Source organism: Lynx rufus, unplaced genomic scaffold, assembly GCF_022079265.1.
Source record: "Lynx rufus isolate CCGP_SWC_20201006 ecotype Redwood Valley unplaced genomic scaffold, mLynRuf1.p SCAF_2, whole genome shotgun sequence".
In the NCBI taxonomy this organism is placed as follows: Eukaryota; Metazoa; Chordata; class Mammalia; order Carnivora; family Felidae; genus Lynx; species Lynx rufus.
This window is the reverse complement of record NW_025814834.1, coordinates 90,141,689-90,165,160: the sequence shown is the minus strand read 5'-3', so window position 1 is coordinate 90,165,160 and position 23,472 is coordinate 90,141,689. Positions and strand designations below refer to the sequence as shown.

Genomic DNA, 23,472 nt, shown 5'->3' with positions numbered 1-23,472 from the left:
AACTTCCACAGAGAATCCTCTGTATACGTGGCCGGGAGCCCATCTGAGTGGGGATTGGTGGCAGATAGAGTGAAGAGGCAAATTATGACTCCGTGAACATGGGGGTGGCATCTCACACAGTTAAGAGGACTCGAGATCCAGCAATGTCACCGTAATGGAGGTTCAAAAATAATTGTACTGGGGCTCTCAGGTGGAAGTGCATGTAAAGAATGCGAGAAGAGTAGGAATGTGGAGCAAGTGGAACCCAGTTTTAGATGGTATTCTGAGAAGAAGAAAGAAAGGACAGGAAATCTGACTAGATGAAAACAAACTATAACTTTGAAGTTGAAAAGAGGTGTTAGGAGATAATATTTAAAAGAAACACATGGGCAAAAGGATGAGGCAGGGGGTCAGGAAAACTGGGCAGAGGGTAGAATATTTGTAGGATGTGTGTTTTCTTCCACTTTCCAATAAAAATATGGCTAATGAATCTTGGTGAGGAGGACCAGGCAGACCTATTAGAGTAGGTGCAATGTGCAAATAGGAAGACTGTACCTTTAACTTCAAATCCTCTCTCCACAGAGTCTATAACTTGGTGTAGAGTTTGGGAACCATCGGAGGGTTAACTAGGATGTTAAGTCACACTGAAATTGGACATACTAAGTGGTTGCAGCATTTCATACGCAGTAGAAGCAAGGTGGTTGTGGGGATTAATATCTCCAGCATCTGTAGGCAAGGAAGGAGAGGGAGATGGGAGGAGTCCATGGGAACCACAGGAATTTTAGTAAACAGGTAAGCAAATGTCTCTTCTGCCAAAACGTCTTCTGCTATGTTCCTTCAACTATATTTCTTCCCCACTTTGTTTTGGTCAGTCAAGTATTGAAATGTGTTTCACCCTTCGGGTAATTTTTGAGGGAGAAATGTACTGGAATCTCTAATTTGTCAAGTGAATATGAAAGCTTTCTGTCAATTTTTCCTCAGGCTAAAAGTCCCGAAAAACAGAGAAAAGAAAATAATGTAGTCCAAATAAAGATAAGCCAAGTGAGAAATACTAGACTTTTCCCTCCAGATAGTCCAAAAGGAGAAGGAAGCCTGCAAAATGTGAGTGAAAACAGCACAGCCACACCAGGAATAGCAATGAGATACTACAAAGGAAGATCTGACAGGGAATGTGGATCAAAGCAGCAGTAAGAGGGAATAAAACCATTCTTCCCCTCATATACTTTCTCAATTTTCCTGTTCCAGCCACTTTCTTTTGTCTGTGTCAGTTAAAATATTTAATGAGATAGGAAAGATATAAGATCGATTAGTCTTTCTGTGGTTTTTAGGGCACTTGTTATAAATAACTTAAGTCAATGTTTTCTCTTCCAACTTCCCTGCCCAGCCTGCAGCACAGGGAAGCTGACAAGGAGAAAGAAAGGAAGAAAGAAAGAAAGAAAGAAAGAAAGAAAGAAAGAAAGAAAGAAAGAAAGAAAGAAAGAAAGAAAGAAAACATTAAATTTGCTGTCATATCTCTTCTGTTTACTTTCAAACCACATCTTTTATTTAACTTACTGCTTAGGCTCTAAAGGTATGCAAACCCGGAAGGAATGATGATTTCGTCTATAGGCATGCTTATCTCTTCCTTTAGCGTATTGTTTGTGGATTCTTCAAAGTTTTATTATGAACTTATGAAAAAACAATCACCAGTTTCCTCTCCTTTAGGTAGCCTTAGAACTACTTAGCTCTCCAGTCCACCTAAAGGTGTCCAGGTGGCCCAGGCAAGTTCATGTACTTCCCAAAGGGAGTAATTAGACCCATCTCAATTGGGAGAGAAGGAAGGATATCATGTACTCTCCCCGAACCTATTCACACAACCTCTCACACAACCAGAAGAAGAATACAGAATGACAAACTTTCTGAACAATTCTTCAGGTTATCTCCCTCCACCCTTCCAGGTAGCCTGATGTCTAAAACTCTCAGGGCAGTAATAAAAGATTTACAAGGATTTAGGGTTTTGCTTCTCTTCCAAAAGAGAAGAAACTAAAACTGATTCCTTATAATATCCATTTCCACTCTGTAAACAGATTTTCTGCCTTGTGGAATAAGAAAGAAAGAAAGAAAGAAAGAAAGAAAGAAAGAAAGAAAGAAAGAAAGAAAGAAAGAAAGATTAATTACTATTAAGATCTAAACCAAAGAAAAAAAGTGTAAAATACTTCAAATAATTTACAGATGATTGCACTGTAGCCTCTCTCCATAGCCTATCAAACTGTCTCTGTGTATATTGACTTTTTATTGTACTAATTTATATTTTTAATGTCTTGCTTTATTTATGTTAAAAAGTACTGGAGGCACCTGGGTAGCTCATTTGGTTAAACATCCGACTTCAGCTCAGGTCATGATCTTACTGTTGGCACGTTCGAGCCCCATGTTGTGCTCTGTGCTGACAGCTCAGAGCCTGGAGCCTGCTTTGGATTCTGTGTCTCCCTTTCTCTGTCCCCCTCCCCCTGGCTTGCACTCTCTCTGTTTCTCAAAAATAAATAAAAAACATTAAAAATTAAAAAAAAGTAATAGGTAGCACAATTGTGTGTGTGCATGCATGCACGCAGGTGTGAGTGCCCACGTGTGCACTTGTATGCATCCACATGTTGCACTGACTATAGAAACAGAGAAGGTGTATGTGGAAGAAAACACTTGGAGAGAGAACTCCTTTTCCATTGTCCCTGAGCCCTTACATGTTCCTTTTCAAATTTCATTATCTTTTAGGTACGATAAGGTCCCATTTGCTGGATGGCTATGCATCTGAATTACTGACTTATAAGATAAATTGGCTTATGGGATATAGACCCAGAAGGTCTTTCCCTAGGATGTGAAATGTGCCCTACAAGGACACTATGTGAATAAAATTAATATGAGGGAAAAATCAAATCCACAGATGTAACTGTAATAAATAATCTCAAATAAAAAGGTACCCATTTGTTTATCCTAAAGGAGCTAGTTCACTTACTTAAATCTATTAATTTCTAGCTAGTAATAAAGTATATGAGTTTTCATGAGCGCTCTTAGTTTCAGGCATCCTATATTAAACAGGAAGAATTTCAAGGCATATGTTTTAGTTGTTGTTTTTAAGATATCCATAGTTATGATTTTTACATTATTATTATCACAAAAGAAAAGTCTTGACTGAAACTTGATTCATAAATGCAGTAGCTCTTGTCCAAGTACAAGACTGAGATAGTTATAACACAGAAATCAAAAGTTTAGTCTAAGAAAGGGGAAATAACATTGTGAGTTATTTTTATTGTTATTGAGCAGCTGGTAATGATAACATTAGGCACAATAAAATCTATCTATATTTTTTGGAAGACTTACTGCTCCCCCAGCAACATAAGAATTTGATATACACCTACCATGTACTAGGTACTCTGTTTCATAAACTTCAACTCATGGACTAATTTGTTTACCACCTTTGAAAAAATGTTTTTTTTTTTCATTTTTCAAGAAAATCCACAGTAAGTTATTAACTTCCCACAGTTCCTTTTATGAATTTTGTTGTAAAATCTACTTTTCGTATCTATTGTTCAATTCCTTCACATTCTATCTTGATATTTTTATCTTTATCCTAGCTTAAAGTCTTTATTATATTCTCCCTTCCTGCTTGCAAATAAATAATAAAACATACTTTTTTTTTGGTCTACTTAAAGTTTGGTTTCCTCCTTTCTTCCAAACACTTATCCATTTCCCTACACTTATCCCAGTATCTTACTATACTTTATCACTTTTAATATTTTATATGCAGTCTGAAATAACAGTTGATTTAGTCTGCAAAAGTATTTGGGTCTTCCTAAGCTACAGGGTCAACCTTAAATAGTAAGCTACTCAAGTGTTTGGCCAAAGTCTTATGGTCTAAGATGGCAGAGTAACTTCTTAACCCTTTTCTAGTGACAAATTATTTGTGCACACATTCTGTCCTCTTCCACACCTTTGCATCACCTTCTCATAGCAACTGGACTTCACATCTTTCCTTTACCATCAATCTTTTCTTTTAAAAAAAAAATGTCTATCTTTGAGAGAGAGAGAAGACAAGAGCAGGGGAGGTGCAGAGAGAGAGAGAGATGGAGAATCTGAAGAAGGCTCAGACCTGTCAGCACAGAGCCTCACGTGAGACTTGAACTCACCAACCGTGAGATCATGATCTGGGCCGAAATCAAGAATTGAACGCTTAACTGACTGAGCCACCCAGGCACCCCAACCATCAGTCTTTTCTGAAAATAGTATTCTTCACTGTATTTACTCCTTCACCATACATTTTCTGCTCCAACCCAATGAAATTTGGCTGTTCTTTACAATTGTTCTTTACCACTGAACTGACTCCCAACGAAGGTTACCAAGAAATTATCTATTTGCCAAGTTCAATGACCTTCTAGTCTATGCCTGGCTTCTTGTCTTCCCCATAACACTTTACAATGCTAACTGATTCTCCCTTCTTAAAAAATAATAACAATTTCTTATGAAGATCTTTCTATTAGTCCTGTGATCTGATTCTCCTTTTTTGCGTTATTAGTATATTCAGTTATTTTTTTTATTTCAATAGGCAATTCTGATGTACTCCCCTACAACTATTACTCCATACATCCTCTGAGCTTTCTCTCTGTATGAGTTCAAAATAAACACTTCCCTTCTAAAATACTACTGGAGCCCCAGCTCTACATCTATCTAAATGTCTTTGGAACAGTTCCATCTGAATGTCTACAGGTGCTCCCCTCTCAGAATGCAAATATTATCTTATTCCTATCCCACGTGAACAAAAGACCTATAAAAATAAATTTAAAAAATAATGAAACACAAATAATAATTTAAAAACAAAAACAAAAACAAAAGCTCACAAAACTCATCTGTTCTTTCCTATGCTTTCTCTGGGATTATTACCCGAGATAAACCTTTTAAAATTTGTTGTATCTGTCTCTCTCCTCTTTATTCTCATATTTGGCTGCTGTGATAGCCTCCTGTTTTATCTTTCTGATGTCAGTATTATAGTTTTCATTTTCACAATCAAAGTGGTTTTTTTTTCCTCTTTTTTTTTTAAATATAAATTTGATTATACTGGGCTTCCTTTAAACCTTCACTGACTTTCTGGTGACTATAAGGTGAAGTTTATGTTCCTTAAAATGGGTCAAAATACATCTTCAAGTCATGGCTCCTTCCTCTAATTTGTCTCATTTTTTTCTAAACCACTTGCCAGTATGCAATCAGGCTCTGACCATATCAAATTATTTGCAGCTTTCAATATTAGTCTCCCTACTTGGAATTACCTTCTATTTTGATCATTCCACCTTATTTATACCTTATTCCAACCCACTCCCCCAAGAAAAACTTGGTATTCTTATATGTGCAATTATAGTACTTGATATAAATCTTCATCTGTAAATTACTATCTTTCACTTGCAGTTTGAACTCCTTAAGAACAGGCAGATGACTTATTAATTTTATGTCTTCATCCTTAATGCATTGTACACAATGAAATGTGTTCAGTGAATGAAGATTTTTAAAGGAAAATTGGTTTAGAAAATTCTTTTGGGTCCAGATTTTAGGAGGCCTTAAATGTCAGACTAAAACATTTGTTGTTCATTCTGTAAACACCAGGACTCCATTTGTGATTCTTTATCATGTCTATGATTAAAAATACAAGGTGAATCCTTATATAGCATTTACTATATGCCAAGTTCTGTTCTGAGTTTTTAATATACTCATTTAATTATTGCCTCTTTTCTTATAGCTTGGGAAACTAAGGCACAGATTGGTTAAGTATTTTATCCAAAGACAGAGTCAGTATTGGGATTGGGGCTAAGATTTTGTCCCAGGTAGTCTGGTTTGCTGATCTGTCCCAGGAATCACTGTAAGAACAAGTTCAATAAAACATTATAGCATGATTAACAACATTTGCATTAACTGGAAAGAGTATAGGCAGGGAGACAAGTTAAAGGACTGCTGTGTTGGGGTGTCTGGGTGGCTCAGTCAATTGAATTTCTGACTCTTTGTTTCAGCTCAGGTAAAGATCCCAGGGTCAAGGGATATATCTATACTCAATGTGGAGAGTGCTTGGGATTCTCTCTCCCTCCCCCCCTCTCCCTCTCTCTCAATATTGAATACATACATACATACATAAGGAACGTTGTGTTAATCCAGGCTCAAGGTAGATTGAAAGGGAAGATATTTCAAAGAATTGGATGATTTATTGATGCATGGGCATGTGGGTGATAAAGTATGGAGGAAAGAGGAATCCAAGTTTTCCTGTCTGGTTGTTAGGAAAATGATGAAACACACTCATGTGAAAAACAGAGAATTGAGAAATGAAGGAGAGCATTTCTGGAGCAGTACATTCAGTATTACACATTCTTGTAGAAATGTCCAATAAACAAGGAGGTAGAACTGAAGATGTAAGAAATGACACGAGTTTTGAAGTGAGTGAAGGGATAAAAATCAGAATAGAGAATAAAGTCATAATTTTCAATGAATTCTAATAACTCCCCTCCAACAGCATCTACTAAAATGTGGTCCATATATGTTAGCAGGTGCTATATACCAAAAGGGTGAAACCACTGTGCTGTCAGGGACACGCTGTGGAAAATTTCAGGAAACAGCATCATAACATTCCTAGGCTGAAGCAGCACATATTTACCTTTACAGTCTAATTCATCAGAGTTGTCCCCACAGTCATTTTCACCATCACATAACTTGCCATGCGTAATGCAACGACGATTGTAGCAGGGCTTGAAACCTCGTCGACAGCTTCTGTTTTCTTATAAATGAAAATAGAAACAGAACTGGATGTCTTACAGAGATATTTTTAAAACAAAGAAAATCACTGATGAGATCTCATTCATAACAATTGGATCATGTATCTATGAAACAAGTGCTGTGCAGGATCAAAGCTCTAGATTAGAGCTTTGCATATTCATGCATTATCAAGTGGTATATTCAGTAAAGACCTTTTTGACTAAGTATTTTAACTTCAGTGTTCATACTTGGAGACCTCTTCAAATTATACTCGCATTATTGCTTCTTATATTTGTGTCCACTAGCATGGAAATAAACATACTAAACTTTCTCAAGAAATCAGTCTCTACCTCAAAAGTCATAAAGACACTCTCAATACCTATCCCCTATCTCTTCTGCATGCTGTAAGGGTTTTATAACAAGAAAAAAAGTGGCAAAACATGTATCCCTGAATCAGTGAATCAGAGAGTTACCTAAATATCCATAAATTCCCTTAAAAATTATCTGAGTGGCTCAGTCGGTTAAACATCTGACTCTTGATTTTGGCTCAGGTCATGATCTCACAGTTAGTGAGTTCGAGCCCCGCATGGAGCTCTGTGCTGATAGTGTGGAGCCTGCTTGGGATTCTCTCTCCCCGTCTTTCTCAGCCCCTCCCCGTTGTGTGCGTGCACATGCTCTCTCTCTCTCTCTCTCTCTCTCTCAAAATAAATAAATAAACTTAAAAAAACATTGAAAAATGTCTACCAAATTTTCTAAGAATAATAATAATTGCTTTCTAAATGTATTTATCTTAAAGAGAGTTTCCTGGGACACCTGGGTGTCTCAGTCGGTTAAGTGTCCGACTTCAGTTCAGGTCATGATCTCAAGGTCTGTGAGTTCGAGCCCTGTGTTGGGCTCTGTGCTGACAGCTCAGAGCCTGGAGCTTGCTTCAGATTCTGTGTCTCCCTCTCTCTCTGCCCCTCCCCCCTCATGCTCTGCCTCTCTCTGTCTCTGACAAATGAATAAACCTTTAAAAAATTTAAAAAAAAAAGAGGGTCTCCTGTATTTTCTGATTTGGGGGCAGAAGGTACCACTTACAATAATAATAACTGCCATTTACTGAACACTAATTTTGTGCCAGGCTCTATATTGAGCAAATGTACATATACTTTTGTTTATTTAGTGTTCTGAATCAACATTCAAACTAGGTTTGTCTTGTAGTGAGAAATAAAAATACAGAGAAGTACCCTTGCTCCTACTAGTCATACACTAGTAGGTTTAGGAACATAAATGCAACCTCAGGTGTAACTCCAAAGCCTAAAATCTATATCCAGCCTGTGAGCAGCCTGTTTTTTGCAGCCTGTTTTTTGCCTAATGCAGCCTGTGAGCCTGTTTTTGTATAGCTCTGGCTCTAAGAATGGTATTTATATTTTTAAAAAGTTTAAAAAAAGTTTTTTAAATAAAGGATAATTCACAGAGAGCACTTTTGGCCCACAAACCCTACATTACTTAACTAACTAACCCTTTCCAGATAAAGTTTGCCAACCACTGCTCACACGAATATTTTTAGGAGATAAAAATAATGTGAAATATATTCTCAAGACAATTCATAATAAATACAAATTGCAAGCTGATTATTATATTTTTATACAGTTTAATATTTTCATAGTGTATAGAATATAACCATTCATTCAAGTGAATATGCCAGTTGAGGTAAATTCACTAAGATTTCAGTTATAGATCAATCATGGACAAATTACATCTGACTATCATTTTAACGGAGAGTGTGATTCTGCAACATAAAAGAGAGAACTGCCTGTGAATTGCCCAAACTCTATCTTCCTCTTATTTTAACCACTCTTTGATCATTTAGGTATAATTATTATCCAGGTGATAGAACAAAGGAGAAAAGTAGAAACCAAATTCCAGATATATATTCCTGAATTTTACAGAGCATACAATATCAACACTCTTATACTGCAGTGCAAAAATAAATGAAACCATTTTGGAAATAAGCTGGAACAATGCTACAATAACTATTAATGATTACACATACACAAATTTCCAGGAAAAATATTGTGATGAAGGTAAACATCAGTTGCTTGCTGGGCTCAAAAAGCCAATCTCTACCCTCAAGAGAGAACAAAAGGTTGACCATCACTTGGTGTCACCTATAGAGGTACAGCTGGAAGAACTCCCTGCTTGATGGGGAGGATAGCTAAGGCAATAAGCCCTTGTACCCAAAGACACTAGCCCTGGGCCAATCCAGGAGGCAAAAATAAGGATGACACTTTGATATCAACTCAACAATGTGCTGACTGATGGTGAAATTTTACTGCAGAATAAACTTACAATATCTACCAATAACTAATATTTCTGACTTACACTTTAGGAATGTAACCCTAAAACTTACTCCTACATGATGAATAACTAGACAGCTAAAAAGAAAGGCTCTTAAATTTGTACTTTGTAGACAGAAAGCCATGGAGAAATTCTTCACTGAGTATCGTGAGTACCGAATAGGAAATAAGGAGCCCCGTTTGAACAAGAACAAAGCCAAATCTATGCCTTAGACCTGCATATTATTACAGACATTCAGGAAATCATACCTATGAACTAAATGGAGATAATCAAACCAAAAACTACAAAAATAATTACAAACTGCTCTCTGAAACAAGGACATCATACATGGGACACTTACCACAGTAGAGTAGTTTCTCATCTGACTTATCCTTACAGTGAGGAATGCCATCACAGGTGAGCTGGTAGTCGATACACTCTCCATTTCCACACTCAAACTCTGAATACATGTTGCAAGAGGAATTTTTTGCTGAAAGGGAAAAAGTCAAGGTTTTTACTCAATAACAAACATAATGTTTGCTGTTTTTACCTTCCCTTTCTAAAACTTTTGGGACTTGCCTCACTTCATTTTTCTTTTATACCTATTTGTATATTTTGCTAATTATTTTGTGACTATATATGTATGGAAAGAAGGATGGGCTTAAATTTGGGTAACTATATTTGTGCATATTGCTTAACAGTCCACCTTAAAAAGAAATTGTAAAAAAAAAGAACCAGTTAAATGGGCTCTGTACATATTGAGAGTGTGTGTGTGTGTGTGTGTGTGTGTGAGTGTGTGTGTTTTCTTATTGGAACCTATTATATACTCTTCAATACACTGACATTTTCCAGACATAGACTTCTCTTGTTTGTTTGTTTATTTATTTACACTTGAGTGTAGTTGACACTCAATATTACCACAGTTTCAGGGACAGTGTTCTTTTTTTTTTTTTTTTTTGGTTAATGCTTGACTTGATTCATCTCATTTAAATCTACCTCCAACCTATATTCCTCTCCAACTACCTTTTAGCAGCTTTTGAAATTCAGATGTACTGAAACTGCTAAAAAGATTCTCCTCAGCCTCTTGTTCTGTGCATTGTGGGAGGTACCAGGGAGCAGAACTGATACACACGGCCAGCACCTGCTCCTTGAAATGCACAGGAAACCATGGATTAAACTGGTAGAAGAGCCTGATAAACTGAAAAGCATGTGAACCAGAATTTATGGGCTCCAAGTGACCACCACCATATTGTCTCACTTCTAAATCTCAAGATTTTACTAAGAAATTAAAAGCCAGAGTTTCTGGGGCGCCTGGGTGGCTCAGTTGGTTAAGCATCTGGCTTCGGCTCAGGTCACGATCTTGCGGTTTGTAGGTTTGAGCCCTGTGTCGGGTTCTGTGCTGACAGCTCAGAGCCTGGAGCCTGCTTCGAATTCTGAATTCTGTGTCTCCCCCTCCTTTTCTTTCCCTCCCCTGTTCATGCTCTGTCTCTCTCTCTCAAGAAGAAACTTAAAAAATAAAAAAAAATTAAAATAAATAAATAAAAGCCTGAGTTTTTATGTGGCTTGCCCAATCTGTGAGCAAAGACCCACAGCAACAAAGTATGAGCAAACAAACAAAAACCAAAAACATCTTTCTACAGCTAGGTTTCATTGTTTCATTCCTGGAACACCAGTGTGTAACCCCTGTTGTAGAAAGAGCTTTCCTGGGGAAAGTGGACTTATTTTTATTCTTAAATAATAGATTTGCCAGAAAACACTTGGAATCTAATGTTTTGGTTGCATCCCTTGTGTTGTTTGCTTCCTTGTACTCACTCCATTGCTTGTTGAATAATTGTACAGCAAAATCTAGTCATGTTAATTATGTTGGAGGTAACTGGAATTCATTTATCTCCACTAATGGGGAAAACAGAGCTTAATTTTATAATTTACCACCAATTTCTTTTTAAAGCTATATTTCAGAAATATTCCAGCCACTATTACTACTTGAAGTTTCCAGTGTTTTCTTTATTATTTCTAGAAATTATCTCATTTTCACAGATTATCAATCTATCTACCTATGACTTTTAATTGAACTCTTTCATCGGTAATTTTTTTTTCATATTCTAAAAATATTTTGTTTTCTTGGTGCAGTCTAAATTTCAGTGGTCATTAGCTAAGGTGGAAAGTCATCTTAGAGAAAGTAACAAAGAATTAAAAAATCTAAAATATCATTAACTTTAAAGAAAGAAGAGCTGGAGCGTCGGGGTGGCTCAGTTAAGTGTCTGACTTTGGCTCAGGTCATGATCTCATGGTTAATGAGCGTGAGCTCCGCACTGCTGTCAGCACAGAGCTTGGTTCGGATCCTCTGTCCTATCTCTTTGCCTCTCCCCCACTCACACTGTCTCTCTCAAAAATAAATAAACATTTCAAAAAATAAAGGAACAAGTGTTAAGAAGGGTGCTGACATCACTGCACATGATCACAATAGAGCATGAGCTGAACAAAATTCACTTACTGAGAGTCTATTGACATTCCCAACTTATTCTACTTTCAACACATCCTATTTAACTTCCCACTTCCAGTGAAAACAAACTGTTATGATTGAAAATGCAAATTTTGTTTTTATAATCATTATGCCTTTGAGGGGGAAAAATACTCACAACAAAAAATGTTTTTATTAGGTAAAATCAAATCTTATATAAGCACAATTCTTGCTTAGGTAAGTTCATATGAAATAGTATTGAGTGTTTTATGCTTCTTTGCAGAAACAAAAATGTGGTTCATCTGTCCTCTAATTCTCTTACAAGGTAATTACTTTAATTATATTTGCTATTCTTATTTCTGTTGCGGGTGTTGATAAGGTTAGGAATGTTGTATAAAATGGAACTGCCTAATCTTTCTGTCAAGAATTATGCCAACACATGGTTTTCCCTCCCATACCCCGAGGGAGGTGTTAGTAAATGGCCTTTCACCCCTTCAACACTGCCATTAACATTCATGAACTGCTCTGGGTGAACTAATTCAGATGTGGACATAGATATGCCAGAAATATCCTCATTTCCCAAAGATGGATTTGACAAGAAGTTACTTTCCAATCTCTCTGCTGGACCACAGGATTTCAATATGAATGCACCATGGATACAGGATGCTTCTATAAAGGTCTGTGGGCTCTGAGGAATCCAACATCACTCTATAGTTGCATGTGAATACAACTGTGCTTGTTTAAAAGACAGTTTTCTTTCTGATTCATTCCCTCTCATCAATAGAGAGAAGCAGGTGGCTTAGTAGGGACAGATGTATCTAATCTATTTTGCAGCGAGCACAGGCATCCACTGTATACAAATAAGCCTTGCTATTTCGACTAAAGGCATTGCTTTTCTACTGGCCTGTATTGACCTGTGAAAGAAACATGAATGATTCTAATGCATGGCTAACACTCCAGGCTTACAGATGGCATCAGATCCAGACCATTACAGCTGAAACCACAAAAGCAAACTGAAAGAGAGTTTAAGCAATTGCCTGAACAATTCAAGGAAGTGTCGGGTTACTAAGAAATACAGGAATTTGTGGCCCGAATTATTAAAATTGTCTTCATTTAAAGTTCACTGACCAACTGCATCATTCCCTCGTTTGCTCTGGCACAGTCTTAAATGAAAGTCTTTTACTTCTTTGGCTAAAAGGTGCCCTTTGGGTTGTGGTACCAGTGTGCAAAGTGAGAAGGTATGTCTGTGTTCTTGTATGAGGTGCGATAGTTTCCAAGGTAAAGAAAACAACGTGAAAGTGCTTGCATTAAAGTACATGGCAGAAAAAAGAGAAGATCCTCCTGGTAAATAACGACCAAATACAAAGATGAAACCTACTTATACCATCTGATACAATGGAGCATATCCAGCTCCACTGGTTTTCTAAGATGAAAAGGTAGAAGATGAAGAAATAGATGATGAGAGAAAAAAAAGCAATCACCACATCCTGAGAGTGAGTTCACCAATTTCCAGCAAAATGTTTATCTTTTGTCTTTGTTATACACAACAGTCTTAATGTTAAAGATGAATTAACATTCTTTATGTCGCTGGCTAATTTCTCATGGCAGTATTGGAACACTTGAACCTTATTTATTTTGGAAACAGTTTGAAAACTTAGCTGTTAATAAGTGTATACTGTAATGGTACTAATTAAAGATTGCAATGCCTTTTGGGAGGTATAAACATCACGCAAGGCTGCAATGTTACATTCTTAATTAACCGTTTGGAAATGATTACAAATAAGCTGCATGAGCCATTCTCTCTCATTTACATACTGTGACGGACTGTGAGTAGTTTCACTACAAGGCTTCTGATCTACTGCCTATATACTGGTTTGTTTCAGCTTTATTGATTTTGCTATTGACTTAATTTTCAAAATCGTAACCACAAGTTTGTTGATGATTATGTACGCAGGTTATTTCTCTAATCCAACACCTTCCAGCCCACAGTGGGGGGAACACACCATTTGCCGCTGTTTGGATTATCATTATCTATCATATGGTGTTACAATTAAGTAGAATGGTGAATCGAGTTCTTTTTAGGATAGAGAGATATGCCAACTGGGCCTTTAATACTGGAGGAGAGTACAACTTCATGAATACTGAAACAATTTCAATATGTCTTTGTGTGCTTTTTGAGCAGTTATGTCATATCACATTTCAATACTCTTTACTTACTCACACATCTGTTGTCATCTAGCAATATGCGATCCCCCCTGCAGGAACAATTCACTCTCCCATTAGGAGTTAAAAGGCACAGGTCATGGCAACCTCCATTTAATAATGAACATGGAGAAAGTTCACCTGCAATAAAGAAGCTTTATTGGTAACATTTTATATTGAATTTCTATTCTGTTAGATAGAGATTAATAGTAAACTGTTAGACTGCACCCATCTCTTAAAGATAAAAATAAGAAAGATTCAGGACTTTTGAAAATCCAAACATCACAAGCAATAAGAACTTTTGAAAAACATGTAACATAAATCACTACATCTTCTACAACATTTGTCAAGGAAGCCACGACATCACATGAACTAGAATCATTAAAAACCACATTGACACTTCAAGCTGCAGTTTTTGTAGGTGTTCCAGTGATTAAAGAACTTTTAAGCCCAGATGTAAAGCTTATTTATTAAGAAGTATTATTTTCAAGGAAACAATTTGATTTGAATGTTCAAAGATAGGCAGTGAGAGAGAATAAAATTCCAGAAACAAGTAATTAAAAAGGAATTGTTCCTCTGGTGATAAATTCAGAACTACAGAAGGTATCTTAAACCTTTCAGATGATTTTATTGTACTGCATGGTCAAATCCTGAACACTATCCTAGGAACTCTAAGAAAACAAAATTCAACCAAGTATTACTAGAACACATAGATGATTTTTCAAGAGATTATATAATTAAGAAATACATTTAGTGTCTAGTGTAACTTACAGCTATTAGTGTCATTGGCAACAGCTATGATTCCCATTGGTTGGTGTGGAATATCAGAACGAAGAATTTTTGTATCTCCTCCTGTATACTTGTTGGAACGCAGAATAGCTCTTCTTCCCCAGTCTGACCAGAAGATATAATTGTCATAAACAGCCAAACTGAGGAAGGTTCCTGGCCCAGATTTGACAATCACCTGAAATAAATTTAAATATGTTTTTTAAATGAAGATATAGGCATTCCTATAACTACATCCACTTTTACTTCAAAAAAAATTAAAAATTAAGAGTAGATAGCTTTAATCAATGAAAATCAGATAAAAATGCATTTTACTGAATGTATTTTTATAAAATTCTTAACAGTTTATTTTAAATGTTTTAATCATTCTTAGCTTTTACAATGTATTTGTTTAATATTTTAAGTATATTTCTATTTACTAATCATTCAGTTCATATAAACAGTTGCATGTTTTCAATATTATACAACAAAATCACCAAGCCAAAAATATGGGATTCTGTTTACTAATAAACATTTATCTTTTTTAAGAATCATCAGACATCCAGTGAACACTCATCAAGCTCTCAGAACTACATAAGGAACATAAAGAACTACAGGACCCAGGTTTTCCTTCAGGAAGCTTTTACCGTCTCTTTCCATTACAATTATTTCCATTACAATGATTGCTCTTTCCAATACAAAATTCCATTGCAATACTCCCTTATATCTTGTGTGACAGTCCTGAAAAAAACCTTCATTGATGTTTTAACAAGTGTCATGGACATATGTTTTCCTTAACACATGTAATGCTACTGAGGGAAAAAAAAAAAAAAAACAGAAGATGAACTAGATGCATGTAACAATGTGGGTTGATTTCAGAATAATTATGCCGAGTGAAAGCAGCCAGAAATAAAGATATCACTCATATACTCTAAAAATTTCAAAGTAATCTATGGTGACAAAAAACAAAACAAAACAAAACAAGTGTTTCCCATGGACAGAGTGATGCAGGGGAGGGATGGAAAGAAAGAGATTAAAAAAGGAAATGAAGAAATTTGTAGAGGTCATGGATATGTTAATTTTCTTTCTCAGCCTCTAGAACTCTAAGAAATAAATGCCTGTGGATTAAGCCGCCCAGTCTATGGTATTTTGTTATAGCAGTCTGAACTGATTCATCCCTTCCTTTTAGAAAAGCCAAGCTTTAAGATTTATATCTACTTTAAATTTCAACAAATATATATATATATATATATATATATATATATATATATATATATATTAAAAAGCAAAATGATGAAGGAAAGATTGTTTGTTATGAGAACATGAAATGATAGCTACTCTAATGTGCTAATGTGCGATCTGGGAAGATTTTCCTGAGAAAGGGAATGATGAAGAGTCAATAGGACAGGAAAAGAGAAAAAGAGAAAGAAGGGCTCTGGGCAGAGGGAATACAAGGTGTAGAAGCCAAGTGGAAGGGGAAAGAGAAAATGAACAAAGGTTAAGCAGCTCAGACATGACAAGAGGATCCCATGAAGAGGCAAGAAGGGCAATGTATAGGGTAGATCAAGGCTGTGAATCTGAGTTTTGTTGTGCAGGTTTTGAAGCACATTAATATCATTTTCGGTTTGTAGTTTTATAGATTATTTAAAGATTACTGGCGTAGAGATTAGATTAGATAAAAACAAAAGAGCTGCAGAGAGACCAATTAAGATCAGCTGTATTTGTCCAGACAAATGATAACAGTTTTGATGTTTTACTTAAGAAAGGTAAAGAAGATGCAGAGTAAAGCAGTATTTGCAAATGAAGGACTTCCTAATTTATTTTTGTCAAAATTCATGAGAGTTTTTATTCATTCATCTATTCACTCATCCACTCATTCATTAGTTCATCCTTTTACTATTTTTTTGTTGTTGTTGTAAACAATAAAAGCTAACATTTCACAAATGCTTACAATGTGCAGGAAGTATATATATTACACGTATAAAACCTAACTTTAATCTTCATAGCAACTTATAGAGTAAATACCACTTCATTCCACATTTCACTGATGAGGACTGGAGCTTGAAAGGTTATATAATCAACCCTAGGTCACAGATGTACTAAGTGATTTGATGCCATTTCAGATCCAAATAGATTCAGATCCAGATATTCAAATATTCAGGGCAAGATCAACTAAGATCTGATTTTATTTTTTTTTTTAATTTGCCTTACTTAAAGTAACTAGAGAAATTCTTCTTTAATATTAGCATATGTATATGTACTGCATTATTTTATCTAGGCTCCTTCAGGTTAGGAACTAAAGTAATTTCTTTGATTCCCTTTTCTATCCAGTATCATATTTTGCATGAACAAAATACACACTTTGATGAATCAGTAAGAATGAAAACAAAATTTTAATAGTTAGACATAAATAAAATTAGTTTTTTTTTATGGCTAACAAGTAGCTAGTCCTATGACAATAAAAGTTCTTCTATATTGTTACCAAAAGTCTATTTGGTATATACAGTAACTTCTATGAATTTTAACACTGACTGAGTCTAGTAGCTTACTTCTCTACTTCTGCTGACACAGAGAAAGAGGAAAAAAGCAACTTAAACTCAGTCTATAATTATGTATGTTGCTTTAATAAGGTACAATAGGTTCTACTGAGAATTGAGCTGACTCCAGACATCTCATTTCACTGGTTAGAGTTCCATGTGGAACAGAGAAGTGAAATCCACTAAATTACACTTTCTCGTCTCCGTGTTAAAACATTCTTATCAAAAGTTCACAAATACTGCACCTTGCAAGCCTAATCAGCATCTTTATTTACAGTGCAGAAGCTTTGTCATCATAAATTGCACTTTACCATGTTATATGGTAATGTACCATTATGGCATAATTTTGAAGCACTTTCACTTTGAACCTATAAATAGGCTCATGTTTCAAAATAAGAATTCATGTTCATTCAGAAAATGCATTTCTTGACACAGTGTATATTAACCTCACATGTGTCCTCCTAGATAGACAATTAAATTGGTAATGCCACTTAGACTTGAAATTTTGTGTCAGGAATTTAATCACTAATCATCTGATTTTCCATCCTGAAACTTCTCCGGTGCCTTACTGGAAGCACTAGAAACAATAAAAGAATACAAAAACATTCAGTTTTATAAACCAGACAACATATTTCCAACACCCAGATGCTAAATGTTAAACCAAACAATTAAAAAGCCAAGGAAACAGGAGGCTTCCCAAACACCTCAGGTGATTGCCTCACTGACAGGATGGTAAATGATCATTATGAGAAATGACAACTTGGCCCCTACCATGGTCAGGGATGACAAAGTGTTACAGGTTGCAAAGAAACAACTGTGGTTGCTTTAGCTTTAGAGAGAATGGCAATGTGTAAATCAGCAACTCAAAACTGAGAAATATTTAATTTAAGAACAGATGACTATATTTAACTTGAGTTTGAAGAATATGAAGTATCAAAATGTCATTAGTGTCCAATCAAATCTGGAAAGAACAACATGCACAGCAATCATCTAACAGACCACTTATTGTGTGAGACGGGTTGCCAGCTTTAGTTAGAGAGGCAAACCATCATAAAAGAAGAGTAGAGAATGAAATATTTTCCTTTTATACTGTTTCTGATCTCTCTATTGACCAACCTCAACCAGATTCCAGAGGACAACAAAGTCAGTTGACCACAAGAAAGCCTGCTAGTGGCAGAGAACAAGGGGAAGAAAGTGGGGGAAAAATCTCCAGATCCGACTGAGAGCGGTAGTAGAAGTGAACTCTATTCTGAGACTCCTTAGTTTTCCCCAAATAAGCTATTTTGTTTCTTGCAATTCAGTCCCCAAATCTATAAACTGGGATAACAAATATCAATGACTCAACTTGGCTCTTCTTCTAAGGAAAGACAAAGGATAAGATATTTCCTAAGGCCACACAGAGAAAAATAAGATATTCCTGAAGTGTTATAGTCATTCCTAAATGAAATTTGAGCAAGTTGTTCATGTTTTGACTGCCGTGCCTTCATAAATGATTGCAATATTTTTAATTTGGATGTATTTAGATAGTTTGAGATTCATAGGCTGATTGTGTTAATAAAAAGTAAACTTAAGGAAAAAAACCTAAATATATTTTTCAGTAAGTTCTTTCTGTTTTGAATTCTTTCTAAAAACGTCTGCTGTGAGACTCACTGAGAAATGACTTTCTTGAGAATCCTCTCCCTGCTGCCCAAAGCAAAATGTCTCCCTCCTTTTCATACGCAGTTTTTACACACATTCATTATAACACTTGTCAGAGAGTATCGTTAAAGAGCTTATATTTTACCCATCTCCCTGGCAGAACTGGAATACTTGAAATCAGCAATCGTATGTTTTTATTTTTGTAACTCAAGTGTTTAGTATAGGACATATTTAACATCCAATGATTATTTATTTATCAAATCAGTTAATAAAAGAATGATTAAAAAACATTTCTTCTTGTGTTTGGGTTTCTTTCTTTTGCTTCTTATTTTTTTAAAGGTACATTTTATATGAACTTTGAACTCACCTTTATACCTATTTGGTTGTGTCTCCAAAGATAAAATTTTTTTTCTTTGTAAAATGGTTATTACCCAAATTTGTGTTTTACTGAAGAACTGTAGGCATAATCTTCTCCGGATCACATTCATGCCTTTGATAAATATTTCAGTGCTGTTACTCTCTAGATCATTGTCTAAATACAACTCTCCTGGCATTTTAATATTTTACTAGAAAAAGTGAACAGCTAGTCAAAGAAGTGTATATTAAATCAAAACCTCATATGTCAAAGGTATACTGAAATGCCAGTTGTAATTTTTCAAATTGGGACTTACTGAATATCTGACAAAAATCAAATAATATTTTAGATGCTACATTATAAGAAGTTAAAAAGTGTCCTGTACAAAAGGATGATTATTTGCATGCATAAAGAGGTGTTTCCAGTGTGTATATTTATGAATAAATCTACTGACAAAGGACAGAAACTAATTTAACACTACATTTGAAAGAAAATATAGGGGCACCTGGATAGCTCAGTCAGTTAAGCATCTGACTTCAGCTCAGGTCATGATCTCATGGTTTGGTTTGTGGTTTCAAGCCCCGCGTCGGGCTCTGTGCTAACAACTCAGAGCCTGGAACCTGTTTTGGATTCTGTGTCTCCCTCTCTCTCTGCTGCTCCCCAGCTCATGCTCTGTCTCTGTCTGTCTCTCAGACATAAACGAACATTAAAAAAAGAAAAAAAAAAGAGAAGGAAATATAGCCTAGGATTATCAGCCTGGGCTCAGGAGTCAGAAAATTTTGGACTGTTTTCACACCTTGTCTTATTGTGCAACCTGGGACTTGTTATTTCACTTCTCCAGGCCTCTCTTTCTTCTTCTTTAAAATAACAAAAATGGAATTAGTATGTATCATAAAATTTTAGAAACTGTTAAATAATATTCATAAAACACTTAGCATGGTTACATAGTAAGCTTTTCATAAACGTTTGCTATAATTATTTTTCATTGAATGTGATAGCACTTAGATAGGTTTGTAAGGGTAGTATTTTAAAATACTCTGAGTCTTATTCCTAGTTTCAAAAGTGTTACAAATGATAAAGAATCAACCTAAAAAACAAACTTTTAAAATAGATTTCCATTTGTAAACTTAATGCTTTTTCAATTTTGGAGATTATCACATCATCAAACCTCAGCTTAGAGATAAGATTAATGTCTGCTTTGGTAAAATCCTGGAGATCCATTTCATTTTTTGGTCATATGACAACTGGGAATTTCTACCAAGGGTCACAAAGGCTATTATGCCAATTTATTAACTTTGAAGGAAAATTAAAAAGCAGTGATTGTAATTAAGCAAGTCACATTATATTGACTCTGGCTGTCCTGAAACTCCTATCCCTTGAGCACTATAACTGCAACTGACTTACAGTTTTGGAAATCAAAGATTTTTGTTTGCTGTGTGTGGGAGGAGGGAGTTTATATCTCTTTTGAACATATTGTTCTAAACATCCTCATGATTGCTAGCCAAAACAAATAAAAAAAAAAACAGAAAAAAATCAAATCTCATTTGTTAAATTTCACCTTGAGAAAGTGATGAAAGATTTGTGATCAAAGGTTATATCCAAAATGTTTCCATAAATACTTTTATGTATTTATATTATTATTTATAATATATAAAATTAAAACATATATATTATTAATATATTTATTAAATTTTTCACATGTGGCTACAGTCTACTCCAGGGTCACTTCAGTAAATGTGAAAATATTTATAAAATTATATATAATCGTAGCAAGATGAGTTAATAAAAACATATTTGAATTTTCATAAGTATGTGGTAATATCATCAAACTAAAAGTCATAACTTTTTTAAAAAATAAAAACGCTGTTAAAACTACTCTAGGATCTGGCTGCATTGACTATATACACATTCATATACACATCTTCCTTACTATGCATATAGTTTTCTTTTCAATCAACTTCACTGAAGCATAATTTACATATAAAATGTGTTGAACTTATTTTTAACAATTGCAATAATCATGCAAACACTCTTTTCCACCTCCAACTCCCAACCTCACATCCTTTTCCTCTGAAGTAAACACTGTCATTAGTTTCTTGAGTAATAATACATTCTTATAAAATGCTGCTTATTTTCCACATTGCAAAAAGTTTTCCACAGTTGTTACGTGTGATTGCCTATAATCTTTAAAATTAAGAAACATACGGTAGAAATGTGTCTTAATTTAAGATTCAGTTTATTCAATAGAAGTCTGTTAAATGAAGCAAAAACTCAAAACAAAAAATAACAGTAACACAAGATAATGTGAATAAAAAGTAACATCCTTTTTACATCCAGATGTGAATGTATCTATACATCTGATCTTTTTCAAGATCCTTCAAAGTTCTTGAAATTGTCTATAATGTCTTATATGACCTGACCTTGTTACCACTCTGGAATTATCACCTACCATTCTCTATATTCATGCTCTCTCTATTCGGGCCACAGTACTCTCTTGATTGTGTCTCAAATATACAAAACCATATAAGTTCTTTACACAGGCTGTTCTCTAAGCTTGAGACCCTTCCCAAAATACCCCCGCGGCCAACTAGCTCACCACTTCAAGAATTAGCTCAGGGGCACCTGGGTGGCTCAGTCTGTTAACCATCTGACTTCGGCTCAGACCGTGATCTCATGGTTCACAAGCTCAAGCCCCATGTTGAGCTTTGTGCTGACAGCTCAGAGCCTGGAGCATGCTTTGGATACTGTGTCTCCCTCTGTCTCTACCCCTCCCTCACTGGCCTTCTGTTTCTCTTTCTCTAAAAAATAAAAAAAAATAATAAAACATTAATTGTTTTTTAAGAATTAGCTCAAAATCACTTTTTCAAATGAGGGACTTATCTTGAGTTCCCTACTACAATCTGCCTCCCTCTATCATTTCACATCCAATTCCTTTATCCTACTCTACTGTATATAACATTAATGAACTTGAAAAACATTGTGCTAAGTGAAAAAAGCTACTCACAGGACCATATATATTGTATGATTCTGGTTATATGAAATGTCCACAATAGACAAATATGTAGACAGAGTAGATTGATATGTGATGTCAAAGGATGGAAGGAAGGGGGGTGGAGGACTGATGGCTGAGGGCTATAAGGTTTCTCTCTAGTGTGATGAAATGTTCTAAAATTGATTGTCATAATAGTTGCACAACCCTGTGAATACAGTAAAAGGATTTTATTGTATATTTAATTTAATGGGTTACTGTATGGTATGAAATTATCTTTCTGTAAATCTGTTTAAAAAAGAAGAGGAGGAGGAAGAGGAAGAAGTAGTGGAGATGTGATTTGATTCCAGACTCTAGAAACAATGGCCTTCAGTATGACTGACAGTATAGAGGTAACTATGCTACTTCTACAAAAAAAAAAAAAAAAAAAAAAAAAAAAAGAGCAAAACACAGTATCTGCTCTTAAAAATCGTACATCAAAATAATACACTTTATTTTTTATAAAACTACATAAGAGCACATATAATAGTCATGTATATCAATATCTATATCTATATCATGATAGATGATGAAAGAAAGCAAGAAAGACAATTGAATATGTTAAACAATGCCATAGTATGCACTATGCAAATCTAGACTGAAACTCCACAAGTCATATTAACTGCTTTTTTTTTAAATAGAAAAAATTGCAAATAACAAATTCCAAATAACAAAGGTAGAGGGGACTCTATGTTGAAGAGATGTAAGAGACATATCAGTAGTTTTTAATGTATGGAATTTACTTGGATTTTAGTTCAAACTGAGATGCAATGAAAGGCTCATATACATAGAATATCCTAAAGAATCCACAAAAAATTTCCTAGAACTGATACGTTAGTTGAGTAAGTACAGAGAACAGAAAGAATAACTTTATTTGTATATACTAGTAATAAAAAAGTTGGAAATTAAAATTAAATTAAATGCAAATTATAAAAGCAACACAAAATATTACATACTCTGGGACAGGAAATGTGTGATTGTGAAATATCTTGAGAGGCGGAAAATAAAGACTTGTTCAAAAATTGATGAAGTATGTCAAGAGGATGCAGGATTACACTTGGAAGGCTTCTCAATGGCCATATATGGGGCAATTTGAGCAACAAATATTAATGGTAACAGATTGTAATTCATACAATAAAATAAATCTCTGTGATTCCATAAGGAGATAAATAATTAAAAAATAAAAGATAAAGAATAACATGGAAGGAAGACAAGGAAAAGGTCTTCCTTACAGGAGTTTTCACTATATGTATTAACAAAGTAGAGCAGAAAAAAAAACATATGTCATGTCAATAAATATAGAAAAAGCATTTGATGAAAATCAAAACCTCTTCTTGATAGAACAATTATCAAATTAGAAATTGAAGGAAATTTCCTCAGGTTGATAAAGGATATCAATGAATACCCTAAAACTAACATATTACTTTCAGGT

At 35.0% G+C, this 23,472-nt stretch overlaps 1 protein-coding gene across 1 annotated transcript in view; it reads right to left on the bottom strand.

Moving 5' to 3' along the window:
• The window catches only part of LRP1B (LDL receptor related protein 1B), a 1,918,909-nt gene that overhangs the window by 295,203 nt on the left and 1,600,234 nt on the right, over positions 1-23,472 (bottom strand). The window contains exons 44-47 of the mRNA XM_047084146.1: positions 14,489-14,681; positions 13,733-13,858; positions 9,416-9,544; positions 6,638-6,757 (exon numbers count right to left, since the gene is read on the bottom strand). Of these exons, the coding sequence (XP_046940102.1) occupies positions 6,638-6,757; positions 9,416-9,544; positions 13,733-13,858; positions 14,489-14,681 (568 nt within the window). The remainder of the gene's footprint in view (positions 1-6,637; positions 6,758-9,415; positions 9,545-13,732; positions 13,859-14,488; positions 14,682-23,472) is intronic.